At 44.2% G+C, this 14779-nt stretch overlaps 1 protein-coding gene across 2 annotated transcripts in view; it reads right to left on the minus strand.

The window, feature by feature from the left end:
• Positions 1-4370: 4370 nt before the first annotated feature.
• LOC131665234 (disintegrin and metalloproteinase domain-containing protein 10) overlaps positions 4371-14779 on the minus strand; it is a 72298-nt gene continuing 61889 nt past the window's right edge. For both annotated transcript variants that reach the window (XM_058936984.1, XM_058936983.1), the window contains 6 exons: positions 14403-14570; positions 13789-13916; positions 11242-11491; positions 10070-10300; positions 9099-9715; positions 4371-8647 (listed from right to left, as the gene is read on the minus strand). In XM_058936984.1, coding sequence (XP_058792967.1) covers positions 8167-8647; positions 9099-9715; positions 10070-10300; positions 11242-11491; positions 13789-13916; positions 14403-14570 — 1875 coding nt within the window. In that variant the 3' untranslated portion in view covers positions 4371-8166. The remainder of the gene's footprint in view (positions 8648-9098; positions 9716-10069; positions 10301-11241; positions 11492-13788; positions 13917-14402; positions 14571-14779) is intronic.

Raw genomic sequence — 14779 nt, forward strand, 5'->3', positions numbered from 1 at the left:
ATGAATGCGTAAAAATAGGGAGGAAGTAAAAATAGTTGTAAGTATAAACCGGCAAAAAGCCGGTCGAAAAAAAAAGAACAAGTAAAAACGAGGCAGCTGTGCGCGCGCGCGCGCGTGCGCTTGGGGTGGGGAAGTTTTGGTTTATGTCGATAAATCAACGTCAAGCCAGGCAGCGCGCGAGGTTCTCGTACTGCCGCTGACAAGCGCAACAACGCTACATTTACGTCTATTATCTGCTCTTTTAAGCGATATGATCCTGCACTTTTTAGCTGGCTTTGTGTTGATTAAACCGCATCGTTTTTCTCTCTTGCTTACGTGCTATTCTCTTCTCTCGTATTGTCTTTTTCAATTCTCTTTTTTTTTCCTTTTCATCGCGCACGTTTCATTCAAAGTCACGGGCGCGCTTGAAAGGCACTCGGTCAATAACGATGAGAACTGCCGCTCAAATTGCACCCCCGAAAAATTTGCAGCCACCTTCCGTGCCATATTTTTAAGGCTAATTTCGCTTGCCGAATCGCCTCGGATTGTTGGATCTTTCAAGCGAATCTTCCCTAACTTCGCTGGTTTTTATGTGGCGCACCTAATATTTCAGCGCTGTACTCGTCTGTCAGTTCGAATAATTCAAAGAAAGAACGCTCTTTACCTAGAACAATAGTTTTATATTCTATCAATATTTACGCCCGAGCTCGGGGATTTTAATAATTCCGGCAACGAAGCATGTATCATTAATCAAACGCGAATGGAATATACAAGCCGATTCCTCCAAAAAAGCTTTGGCATCAAAATGTGCAGCGGACGGTTGGAAAATACCGGTTATTCTGTATTTTACAAAAGCCATTTTAGCACAGCAGCACTTTACAAAATTTTACCATCAGCCTGCCCAAAGCACTCTTGGCGATGTGGGGCGACAGTTTGCGAGAACAGTCTTCAATTTTCGCGCTAAAAAGCACGCAGTCATCGAGATATTCTATGTGACAGCGACTTAGGCGACTCGTCGAGTTCTGAATGAAGAAAAAACGCATGCATGCGAAACAGAAGAGCGACGACTGCGACGCGCCGCATGCACGTTGGTGTATGTGTGTGCTTGCGCTCGTGTGCGCTGATACAAGAAGACGCGAGAGAAAGAGCGAAGAAGACAGGACAGGTCAGTATGTATTATTCATGCAGCGGGGCGGCAAGCTGGTCGATAACGTCCCACCGGATTGAATTTGCATTTCAAGACGTATCGGAACGGCGAGCGCCCACCGCCGAACTATGGAATTGGCACACACACACACACACACTCACTCTCTCTCTCTCTCTCTCTCTCTCTCTCTCTCTCTCTCTCTCTCTCTTATACTTACACTAAAGCGCGAAATCGGTACGCCGCCCTGGATATTCGTCTCGATCCAATTTCTCGATAGGTACAAGAGGACTTTCGAGCTCCCCTTGTTTTCATAACGTTTTTCACTCTGCCCCTGCGCCTTACACCTGTCCTAGGCATTTTCTCTCAATCTCAAATCACGACAGAGAGAGAAAGAGATTCGTTAGAATGTAGTTTTATTTTTCGTTGAATTAATCACATGTAATGGGATTAGGTCAAGTGTCACGAGAGCATTTTTAATTGGGTGCTCGTTTTAAATTAGTTAGAGACCTCTTCGTTATTATGCTTTACACTAAATGACCTACTAGAGATTTTTAATTTTTCTCATTTACTCTTACTTCGTGTTACATAAATAATATATGTTTCAATAATTGTTTCCATGAATTAAATTATAGTTTTTATAATAGTTATTTAACTTTACTTTTACGAGAGATTTATTAAAAAATGATTTGATTATTTAAAATAATCCAAGTAAATGTTACGAATGAAAGTTACAAAAAACGAAAATGTAATGGACAAATTCAAATCATTTTTTTTAAATAATAGAAAAACTAGTTAAGAACTAGAAAATTTATAGTTATAAAATGTAAAGTGTATATAAAGTGTAAGTGTAAAGTATATTAAAATTTATATAAAATACATTAACGTCGCTTATTACTGTTATTGTTTTTCGGTAATGTTATTTCTCGATGAATTTTGTATTCTCCTGTTCCCTGTCACAACTTCTAGGATAGGTAAATTTGATGTTCTTTACTTTTGCCTCATAAGTTTTAATTAAATTTAATCTTTTAAAAAATTTTAATTTAGTGAAAGTAAACGATGGTAAAACTTTATGCAAATATGCTACTTAACGTAGACTTGTGTTTGGAACGTTTATCATCTTTTTTAATCAAATAAATTTTGAGTTTTGTGAATTATAGGCCAAGTAAATGCTTGAACAAGCTTCCAACGAAAATATTTTAGCAGAACAAAATGTTAATTTGTTTTGAAATTTAAATGTGTATTGATGAATGAGTTTGTACGAAATTCATGTCTACTTAATAGACGAACTTTAGATGAAATCTTGACAAGCCTTTATATAGTATTTTTCGTTACATACAGCTTCTTTTCTTCATTATCTCAATATTTAATGAAACGAAAACTGCTCCATCTAAACTTCTGAGTTGGCCAAGAGCTTTTATATATGCTTAGTGCACTCTAAAGTTTTCATATAAAGATTGGCGAAAAGACAATCATGGTTCGTTTCAAGAAAATTAATAATACATTTGTCGAGGCATAGTCATTGCGAAAGCGATATGAATACTGTTCACGTTAAAATGTAAAAATCCGAGATAAAATCGTGCAAAAAACGCAACGTGGAAAAGAGAAAGAAAAGGAAAAGAGCGTGAAAGAGAGTGAAAGCTGGACGAAAAAGAGAGAAGCGGGAAGCGCTGGAGGAGTAGGCGGCAAGGGAAATTAAAAGTTGTAAATACGAAGAGGTGCTGGGGAGCGCGCTCGTAAATTCAGCAAATTAGTATCAGGCAGTGGGCGAGACGCGTATATAGATATATATATATATCTGCTGGCCGCAATGAAATTCTCTCGACTAGCTGGGTCGCCGCCGCCGCGCGCTGCAGCTCTCGCGGAAAAGAAAAGTGGCCACGCGCGTGCTGTATAACTGTACTGCCGTTGCCAGCTGGGTATCGCCAAGTTGAGTTTACACCGCAGCGGTGCAACTTCTCTGGCACGCCACTCTCTGTGTCTCTCTCTCTCTCTCCCTCTCGCGCGCGCGCGCGAGTTGAGCGCTCCTCTTTCCTTGGCGCTTTCTCTTTCCGTTATTATATCCGAGGGTGTGCTTGCATGCATGTGAGGCTGAAGATGCGGACGTAAACCGTCTAGGTTGCGTGCAGCGCGCGAGCCGAGAATAATCGCTCTTTTTAAAGAGAGATTCGTCGCGCAGGGTGGACGGGGGGGGGGGGGAGGGCTCGGCTGATCGATGTGACTGCTTTTAAACTGCCATAAAAATAAGTCAGCCATTGCCTAGGCTTGCGCTTGCCATAACTTTTTTCATAAATAACCAGAGCCAGCCACCCGAGCAACAACACCCCCGGGATAGCTTTCAGTCTATACGGCAGGCGCAAGCCCAGGCTTCGCAGTCTCTTTGACTGCCACTACTGTTAACGATATTCTACATTTTTCAAATAATTTTTGCAACACCATGTTGTAAAATGCCGCACCGCTGTTAGTTAAATATTATTATGCTGCTGCCTTTTGCAGTTTTGCAATGTTTATAGGCAAAGTTATAAAATTTCGATATCAAGCGCGCGGGCAGTTTATTAAATGGTTATGTCATTTCATAAAATTTTATTCACTTAAACTCTCTAGAAGTTCATTATTCACTTGAGTTCATACAATATTTACTTCCCGATAATGTCATTCGTCAACATTAGCTGGAATTGATACCATCGGACAATTACATTACGTGATATTAGAATAGCGTTTTTACTCTAACATGAGCAGCGAACTTTCAATTATCATTAAGTATTTATTATAATACCTGCTAAATTGATGTAATCATCTAAGAATTTTGCACTGACTTTGTTACAATTAGAAAATAGATGAGACTGTACCGAAAGAAAAGTAGTATAGTCTCGTTATGATCAGCCAGCATATTGGTCAGTCCTTGACATTAATCTTAAAGAAAAATATAGTACAAATGCTTAATCAGCAGCATTTGCGAAAAAATGATATATACTTGACCATTACACTGACAAAAGTATATTACTCACATTACGGTTTTATTGTAAATAATATATATACGACAGCCCATACTTCATGGCAGCTCTCACTTATAAATAAACTGGACGGTAACTTGGTCTTTGGTTCTTTTGTTTTATTGCGACTCAATAAAGATGAAAAAATATTAGACATTTCGTTATTAAAACAACAGTCATCATTGTTATTAACGGTTATTGGATTATGCGATTAAGAACAGTTTAATTAATTGAAACATCCTTATATAGTTCATTCTAAATTTTATTAGTACATTGGTATATACATAATATAGGAATGTTACAGCCATCATTAACGATATTTACACATAAGTTTCGTGTAAAAATACAGCAGCCATTTTCTGTATATAATTAGATCGGCAATTTATAATATGACTACGTTAAAAAAAAGTCGAATATGACTTCTTCAACTTGTTCGTTAGATTGAATTAACAGAGAACTTTTACAAACATATCCTTTTTACAATTAAAAAAAACATTCTGCACATCTTTGCATGAAAAAACCATTCATAACATGTTAACAAGACTTGGTCTGTGGCTTAGAAAATAAGTCTTGCGTAAATGAATTCAAATTAAATAAGATACGCAATTACATGAAAGTTTAAGCTGTCGATGAAAGACTAAAATTGTCAAGTATGCGTTAAAAAATTAATAAAATGGAAGACCAGTCACAATGGTATACTTTAAAAATCAAAAGAGTAATAATATTTTTATTTAGTAAAAGTTTACAGGCGCAAGTCAATTTACTTTGCTTTTATAATAAATTCAACAAAAATGTCTAAATAACATTTTTCGGTAATCTCGCATCGGCTTAAATAGTTTTCATATATTTTTGTTCGATATTACTAAGTTAACAACAAACTATTCAATATTCATCGTGGTTACAACAACAGTGAAATTTTTCAAGACAACCTATTGATATAATCATACCATATCATCCTACTATATCAATAAGCGTAGCTGCAACTAAAAGAATTTGCTTTAACACTAGCCAATCAAAGATTAATAAATAATCAAGTAAATACGATTTGTTTCACTTATAAACAATTATGAACAAAAAGTATTAAATTGCAATTTTCGCAGATATCACGAGAAATTGCATCGGAGCTGGGTAGTACTTAGACTCATTAAATTCATGAAACTAAATCCGTTTAACGAAAAATGTCAACTGAAAAAGGATCAACATTTATTTATCACTAACTATATTGTTAACAAGTTAGTAGTAATTTACTAGTAGAAACAGCACCAATTAATATTTCACTTATAGATAATACATACAAAACATTGTCGTTTTCAGTTCACATTTTATCACGTTCACTAAAGTTCTAGTACTTCGCAGCGTCGACGATACAAGTAATATAAACAATAATGTTATTGTCTTAACTGAGAAAGTGATGATGACTGTTAGGTTGATTATATTCATCATGACAGATCTAGCGATAATGGCATGAGTAGTGAGAAAAAAAAGTTAAAAGTAAAAGCGACAATAATTTTAAATTTGAAGCGGTATTTACGATTATATTTGTAAAAAATGTAAATTAAATAGAAATCATGCTAAAAGTTACTAATTCATACTGAAAATTAAAAGTCTAGTTATGTGATTGGTGGATTTTCTTTCGACAGCGTGATTTACATATTGTAAATGTTAATCCAAAAATTAATCGCAATAAAAAATTTCAGCTGCAAAGAAACATATTATCGATTGAGTGCCCTAATCTCGATAAGTTTAGATACAGTTATTTACAGCATCACAAAAATATGAATATGAGTGTTTAGCGACTAAGCAAACTATCGCTTCGTTAAAGTCGAACGTTTGCCTCGCACCCATGGCAAAATGGCTCGCTTTTCTCGTTCTTTAGCTCTCACTCTATCTCTCGTTCTACTAGCGCACACATAGCTCCTCTCCTGCTTTATATTCAAATTACGTTTAGTTTGCGCATATTTACATGCATGAGTTGTATACCGACTTCGTGGCTCGTACGTCCGTCTTTAGGAATTCGTGGCTGCAGGAACCATATCAGTAAATAAGTGAAGATTCTCCTTGCAAACTTTGTAGCTCTCTCTCTCTCTTTCTCTTTTTGCTCTTTCAAGCTTGTCACGTGATTTCAACCACATATGTTTATTCATATTCTTATCTTTATGTACATTTACGAAAAACTCAGGAGAAATGTTCACGCGTTGGACTGAATATTAAAAAGAAATTTTAAATACAAAAGGTATCAATCAGCTTAATGAAATTGACCTCGCTATCGCGTACGAAGGTTTAAATTGAACCAATTTTTTTTTGTCAGTTTATGTTGTTTGTTATTTAGATACATTCACATATGGGTCATGAGGATAGAAGGCAGTGTTTTCGAATGACTTGCACTGACACATGTAGTTTAATCTGCTCGAGCAAATTCCTAATTATATGCTTGATCCCTTTCCGATAATCGCCCTCGACTTCTATTGTGGTATTACCTACAACGTACGATCTCGCTAAGGAGCCTTTACGAAAAATTATTTATATTTACATTTCTATAAATGTATTTGTATGTTATTCTTTTCTTCATAAATTTCTGCGGAACGATAGTGTTTTAGTCTCTTATTACTTAGACATTCTTACGATCGCGAGCGTCATTCCAAATGAGTTCGGATTTTTTAATTCAATTTATATTACAATGACCATTTTTATATAGCGCTAGGAAACATTTTTAATTGCAGATTTTGCATTTGAAGCCGTTCAGGCCAGACGGCTTTCACATCTTAATAACAATAAAAATCCAATTGTTAAAAAAAAAATTGGATTGTACAAGAAGATAGCCAGTCATAAAACTGCGAGTATACCATTAGTCTATAAAACTTCATTAAACCTTTGCGTAGATGGCCTGAATTTTATGACAGATTGGAAGAAGCGCACGCGAAAATTGCCAATACTCAACAGCACGTAGAAGTGAAACACTTAGCTGACCGGTGTAAGTTCTGACTAGTCAATTAAGTACATATTTGAAGAAAACAGCTAATGAAGAAAAAGAAAAAAACTCTATTGTAGCACAAGAAACTGTGAACAAAAGAAAAAAGAACCGAAGAAGTCGCAACGGAAAATAGTAAAGTAAGTCTTGTGATGCACGTTTTGAGAGAAGACTCAAAAGATGCTTTCCTCGTTCACAGCGGCAGTAGTTGATTTCGAGAGAGAACGAAGACTTTAGCCCCGAGGGTAAAAGAAAAATCCTCTCTGTCAGCGAGTAAAAATAAAGAGAGGGATAAAGAGAGTCCTACTAGGACTTGTCTTTTCGCTTTCGCTCATCGTCGCGCTCAGGAACGTGTTTTGAATCGTCTAACGAGGCTCGCGCGCGAAAAAATCACAGTAAACATTATATACAAAAAGCGCACGCGAGCGAGCTCCTCTTCGGAGGCTTCACGCGACTACCTTATATATTTATACCTCATTCATTCAATAACGACACTACGGTCTCATGCAATAGGGCACTGGCAGTATTTAACGAGTCGATCAGTACACATTTTGTTTTGATAGAGTTTATAGAGTTGCCGTACTGGCAGGGCATTCTTATCTCGCATTTATTCAACTGCTGTTAGTTTGGCTTTGAAAGCACAAAACAACACTGCTGACGCAAGCATTCATTTGATATGTGATCGCCAACAATTCTTGACAAGGGAACGTTAAAACTTGTCAAAAGTTTTGCAAAACTTCGGAGATGATTATCGAGGTCTACTCACAATGGGCCATAAAGATGTGCAAAATATAATTTCTCATGGATTCAAGAGCGAGCGATCGAGTTGTTACACTGTACAAGTTGGAAGACTTCGGAAGAAGTCGAAACGCGTGAGAAGCGGAAAAACTTATCGTGTCGCTCGGCAAGCTCGAAGAGGAGGCAAAAAAAACATCCAAACTAGCAGCAGTCGGGCAAAGTTAGTGAAAGTCAAGCTAAAGCTCAAACAAGAACACGAACGACGCGTGGCGAGGAGGAATAGCAGTAGTAATAGCGAACTCTATCGTGGGGATGCGTCGCCCGTGTGGGCCGACCTCGCGCGATCACGTGTCCGAGAAGAGGAACTCGCTCTCCGAGAGCAGCACTTCGAGGTCCGAGGGCACGGTGTGCAGGTCCGAGTTGGCGGGCTCGGCAATACACGACGCCTGGCTCAGTTTCGACGACGCCCTGCTCGATAATTTGGCCTTACTCTTCTTGTCTCTCTTGGCCTTCTTGTCGGCTACCGTGCGCACCAGCACTCCTGTCCTTGGTCCCGGATTATTGCAACAACCACCGCCACCACTGCCGCCACCGACGTTGGCTCTCGCCGCCGCTCCACCGGTCAGCGTCTTATCGCCCTTACGCAGCTTCACCGTGAACTTGAACGGTGGCTTGTACACCACCTGCAGCCTTAGTCTCTCATTTTTTGCGGCCAAGCTGTTGCCTGTGGTTGCTCCTGCTATCACTGCTGCCGAGCTGTCGTTTCTCGTCAGGTTGGTCGCGCTGCGCGACTTCGAGCCGGTCAGTCTTTTCAACGTTACTGGTCTGAAACATTATCCGTGCAAGTTTTTCATTTTCTTTTTTCTGATGGACATTCTCGATTGGTTAAAAAGTGTCTTTCAATGTCCAACGATAGGTAATTACTTTGTAGGAGAGCATAAAAATCAGGCGCGTGCTCACGGCGTCCACGGAAACAATTCAGCTTTAGAAAATCAGAATATAATCGTATTATCTATTTAAACTCTAATTGAGTTTCAGTCGAAAAAGCTTCGCGAGATATTAAAAATGTAATGGATCGCGAATAGAACCGACGAGGACTTACGGTTGCGATCAGCGCAGCTTGGAATTCAGCTAATAGAAGCATTTTTAGTGCGCTTCAATTCGTCTCGATTGAAAGGCAATGCGAATGAATAAATGACGTGACGCGCAGCGTGAGAAGCAGGTCGTGGAACCTGTTTGGCCATTAACGAGAGCACTGACAATGAAAAGAACAAACCGTGTGTTATTGTTGCGGTTAACCGGTGGAGGTCGAGGCGGTAGGCCAGCCACGGGATTGGCTTGCAGATTAACGGGGCTGGATTTGCTTTTGGGCAGAGCGGCAGGCGGCGCGTCAACGCGGCAGTGCGAAGCGAGCAGCCACGAGCGCACTTTACTCTTGGGATCGGCGCCACTGGAGCCGGACCCACTGATCACCGCCACCGCCGTCGGAGTTGTCACGTTGGCCGGCGTCGCCTCGGCCGCTTTGTCGTTGCCGCTCGTCTGCGCGGCCGAATAGTCGATCACCTCCTTCTTCTTGCGCTGTTGCGCCAGCTGCTGCTGCTGCTGCTGCTGCTGCTGCTGCTGCTGCTGCTGTTGCTGCTGCTGCTGCTGCTGCTGCTGCTGCAGTTGCTGTTGCTGTTGCTGCGACTGTGCTTGCGCTTGCGACGACGACGTCTTTTTCTTGTCCTTGGGCGCGCGCTTCATTAATTGCTGCAAAGCCGAAGTCTGTTGAGTCGCATCCGCCGTGCTAACTAATACGCCGTCTTGCCTCTTGCGAGCAGCCTCCTCTGGGGCTGCTGACGCGGCTACCACTGTGGCAATTGCCTGGGCAGCTGCTACTCGTTTTCGTTTTGCCTGCAATCGTACCAGACAATTTTCATCGATTAATTCCGAATTATACGAAGCGAACAAGTCCGTCGCATCGATTGTTCGAGAGACAATGTTTCCGTTTTGTAATAAATTAGTAATAAATCTGAAATGGACAGTGGTGAAGGTTTGATTTTGATTTTGCGGAAATTCATGTCGAGATTGAGTTTATGAAAATCGACAGTGACAGCGCGTGTCACGGAATATTCGCCGAAAGGCTTGAAAGCCAGCAGCCATCAATAAACGAGCGCAGGAGGGGACTCGACATAACTAAGATATAGCCGGGTGCTGTACGAATGCTCCGTCGGAGCGTGAAAAGAGAGGCAGATCGATTCTGGTCACCTTGGATGACTTGTCGTGTGTTTGGGCATCCTTCTTACGCTTGGGTCTGCGTCGTTTCTCCCTTACTTTCTTGCTGAGGGGCAGCTTGGCCCTGACCGCCGGCGGGTGAACCGTCACCCCCTCCGCCCCCTCTGGCGGCAGACGCACCGTCTCCGTCGTCGAGCTGTGGATTATCGTGACCGACTTGAGCTTCTTGCCCGGCCTTTTCCGCAAAAATTTGGCGCTGATCACCTGCGAAATGACAGTTTATTTGCGTTTACACCGTGCAGTCTGGATCGAGCGTAGCTCGGCTTTCCCCACAGATACTTTTACTCTGTTCTAGCCAAGCGGCAGTGGCGAAAGCTCGGCCGAGGCGGATACCGCGCAACTATTAAACGACTATTAAACGACTTGCTGTTCGTACCGCGATGCACTGCAATAATATTAGGACGCATTAGAGAAACGCGAATGATAGTTTGAAACTCGAAGATGCGGGCTTTCGGGCTGATGCTTGACCCAGTTCAGCCGAGACGGCTGAATGATTTATACCGCGGCAATTGACTTGTTCGACATCCAGATTTCACTGCACCGACAAGAAATCCGTAGCTCGGCGATGAATTTGCCAAAGACAAATAACGAGCTCTGGGCCGAATGGGGCGTCTTGCTTTAAGGATATACGAAGCGCGTCCGTCCGCGAGAACTTGTTGCACCGCGAGCATTATAATGGTCGCGCAAACTAGCTGTACTATGGCATAACGAGCGCAGCTAGCGGCGAGGACGACGCGACTCGACGAGGCGGAGCCCGCATTCTCCGACGATCCGACAACTCGCGTTATTGTTACCATTTGTAGGAGAATGAGGAAGGCACATTTACAAGTACGCATGCATGACCAGTGGAGCGAGTACGCAGGCCGTTCAGCGGACTTCAATTAGCTTTTCAACGATTCAACGTTTGTTCGGCAGTAAGCTACTGGAGCACTTGATTAAACTCACTATTGCAATTAACGTTAAGACTTTTATCGTCGCACTTGCTCGCCTTCTCCTGCTTCTCGTTGCTCCTGCAACGCCTCTGCCAGCGGCGAAGCGAAAGTATCTCATGAGTGACATGCGAACGCTCGTCGAATATTTGAACGGGTGGCGCCTGAACGGTTGGCATTTGAGGGCACCGCGAACGCAATGGACGATATACTCACCAGAATGGAAATAGTGACGACGACGATGAGGGTGGCCGCGTACCAGTGCTCGATGATCCAGCGCCGGAAGGTGGCGATGCTCTCGTCGGAGAGCAGCAGCTTCCTGAGTGTGGCGAGCGGTCCGCTCGGGTCGACCTCGCGGCACTTTTGAAAGACGTCGCAGTAGCCGTTGTAGTCGTTGCAAGGCGTGCCCGGCTTAGCGAACATATCCGGGATGTCGTAGGGCGGCGAGTTCCAGTCGAACGACGAGCTGCAACATTCGCATGAATGAGAGCCGAGTCGTAGTCCTGCCTCGAGCGGCAATCAGCCGAGGAACGGCGCGCCGAAGACTGCGCGGACGACGGAAGAGCGATCCTCGAAATTGCTCGGCCCCACTCGGCCCGCTCTCAATGCCCGACTGTGTACCGGCTGCCGCGCGACCAAAGACCGCCGAGCTAGGCAAACGCTCTCCTGCACACAAAGTCACGACGTGTGCTTAGTCGGAGAAATTACTCCGTCGACTGCTGCACAACCGTCGTCGGCGATGCTCGAGCCACTTCTTTGTTCGCCTCGCGCACTTCGGACAAATCGCCGGAACGACTTTTCCGTCCACGCTACGCGAGCGGAGCAAAACACACGCGACGTGTGTTGATCGCCGCAGTCTCCGGAGAACATTTCACTTGACGTCAACGTACTTTTAAAGAGCCCTGCGCACTCGTGCGAGTTTATTTACTCGAGACCGTGATTTTTCAGCGCCCGGCTCCCCACCGAGACCTTCGTCGCCGCGTTAACTCTGCTGCGAGTGCAACGCATTTTTATTTTCCTTCCGCTTCGAAACGAAAAAAAAAAATTACTCGAAAACAAGCGAGTGTACCGCGAGCTTTAATTGGCATTTTTATTGCAGTGGGCGAGATGACCTACTTCGACAACTCGTGGCAGACAGAAAAATTCATCATGACGCGAATCGCTCGGCATGAATAGTTAGAAGCCAGCCTCCGATGGATGTGAAAAAAAAATCCAATAAAGCTGCGCTCGTGCGCCACACTGGCTTGGGACTCTTTGCTGGCGCTCGTCGAAAAGCGAAAAGCGACACGTACGCCTTTTCTTTTTGCACGGAATCCTCGCAGCGGCAAAATCGCGATCCGCAGTAAGTCTGCTCGTAACGAGCGACTTCTTTATCTGGGAGGCCACATTTCATAGCAATCCGGCGCGTCTTGGCATCCGGCAGCGAACTTGAACTGAACGGAGAGGCAAGAAGAAAAAAGCGGTAACTGACTGATCGGCTGTCTGCAGTTTGCGAGTTGAAAAATTGCCAAACTACCCCCGCGCGCGCGCGCGCGTTCTCTCTCTCTCTCCTCTGACGCGCGCGACGACGTCTCGCAGATACATCCGATCCAAGTACAAACACTCCGAGAACACGAGCAAGACGCTTTAAGCCGTGGAAGCACCGCGCCGGAAACTTCTTCCTTCTTCGGCGGCGGCAACTGACGGCCGGAGATAACTCGATGGAGGGATTCGACGGCCACTCTATAGCGAACGGAACCGTACTAGCACGCTCGGACTAACCGGATTCGCCAATTTATCTAATTATACAAAAGGAAGATTCGCCCTTCCCCTCCCTCTCCCCTATTAGCTGTTCTTCGCTAGCTTTACGCTGTACACGCCGCGCCAGCTTCTATCATTCTCTTTCTGTGTAAGCTCTAATCAACTTACTCGCGCAGCAAATGCAGCGAGAGCGAGAAAGATAGAACGCAGCTCGTCCTCGTAGTCGTATTATTCCCCGGGGAATTCGATTAAATTGACACAAGTTCCCTTGTCCCTCACCCGCTCTGCTCTTCATTCTCTCCCTCGATATGCAATTTGACGAACGCTTTCTCAATCTACTTCTCTCTGTCCTCCTTCAAAGGACTCTCCAGACGTCGTCTCTTTCTTCTCCCACGAGCCACCTCTCATTTCCCTTTTTCTTTCTCCACTCCTTCCACAATAGCTTTTCAACCTTATGTGGCAATGAAAAGTAACATTATCACTGGTACTGGCACTTGCACTAGCACTCGTGCAAGCTTTTTTATTGAATCTGACGTAAAAGTGCGCAGGCATGCTCTTTGGCTCTTTGTTCCGCTGCGACATGTGGCCAATCTCTCCGGCAGACGATCGAGCAATTTCGTTCAAGTTTTCAATACGTATGTCTTTCTAATTAAGTTCGAATCAATGCTATTACTATAAGCTAAGCCATCTCATTGATTGCATGAATGCAAGCAAAGAGATCAATTGGAGGAATAATTTAATCATTCTACCGTTAGAAATGCCGACGGTAAGATGTTAAATCGTGAGTGTTATTCAAACAATGTCTGCGGAGCGCTCAACTACCTGCCTCGCGGAAAATAACAAGACACAAACCCCGTCGGTCAGCGGTGGCGTTGTCTACGATAATGAACAATGTTATACCAGTCTGGAGGACAATAATGAGAATAACCAAGTTTTTTAGGAGGCGGAAAGGCAGCGGAGGGCTATAGAGGAAAAGAGGAAGAGATATATATGTATATATATATATGCATATAACGAACTTACAGACAAGGCTGATTCTCGCCAGGCAGGCGGCAGCAGAGTTCGCAAGCCTTCGTGGGTGGGTCGTCGGGTCCTGGGATGCACTGGCAGGATTCGAGTCCGTAGGCAAGGCAAATACTTCCGGTACACTCCTGCGAACAACAACGAGCCAACATTGTGCGCACGTCAATGTTGAGATTCCATTCACAGCCACTCGCATTTCGAGGCAGACATGCCGTGTTTTCTCTCGCCTAATACATAAATAGGCCTCCGGACGCGCCTTCAGCCTTGCCGCGCGCAGTTTGCTCGGCCAAACAGCCGGCATCGCATCCGCGATATCCGCCGACAGACAGCGCGCGCAACGTTTGCCTTCTCTAACAACGCGCAGCCGGGCTGTGCACCCCTTCGACTCGCGTCGCTGCTTTTTATTCGGTAGCATTTCGAGTGGGTCGAACGATGCACCCGCAATATGCGCCGATAAGAACGAGCGCGAGCGGGAAAAGGCGTCGCGCCCGTCGCATCGGAAGCGGCGCGTGACAAAGCGCAATCACGGCGCGCGCGCCCGCCAAAGGGATAATCTCGCTTAACGAAGATGAGCAGCGCGATGCTCCCGGCGTCGAATATACGTGTAAACTCACCCCCATGAAGCAAACGAGCTCTTGATTGCAGATGGTTTTGTTGGGCTTGTTAATGGAGGGCGGGCAATAGGGCGCCCTGCCGTCGCAAAAACTCGCGTCCCGGCAGCCGTTGTCGTCCCGGCACTTGTCGCCGAATCTCAATCTGCAGTCTCCCGTGCAGCATGGTCCCTGTGGGGGCGAAAGCACACGAGCCTGATTACAATCGCCGCCAACGCGTGCGGCGGCGGCGGTGGCGGCGGCGGCGGCGGCGACGCCGACAACGACGACGACGCGCCGAAAAACCTCGCGTCTCGCTTGCCCGCGTTGCCCTGCTTTTCCCGGCGCCTCTGCCTCTTTCTCCGCGCATTCCCCTTCGCTTCCTTGTTCTGCAATTTCAT

Source organism: Phymastichus coffea, unplaced genomic scaffold (assembly GCF_024137745.1).
Source record: "Phymastichus coffea isolate CEN01 unplaced genomic scaffold, Cenicafe_Pcof_1.1 PCOF00048, whole genome shotgun sequence".
Taxonomy (NCBI): Eukaryota; Metazoa; Arthropoda; class Insecta; order Hymenoptera; family Eulophidae; genus Phymastichus; species Phymastichus coffea.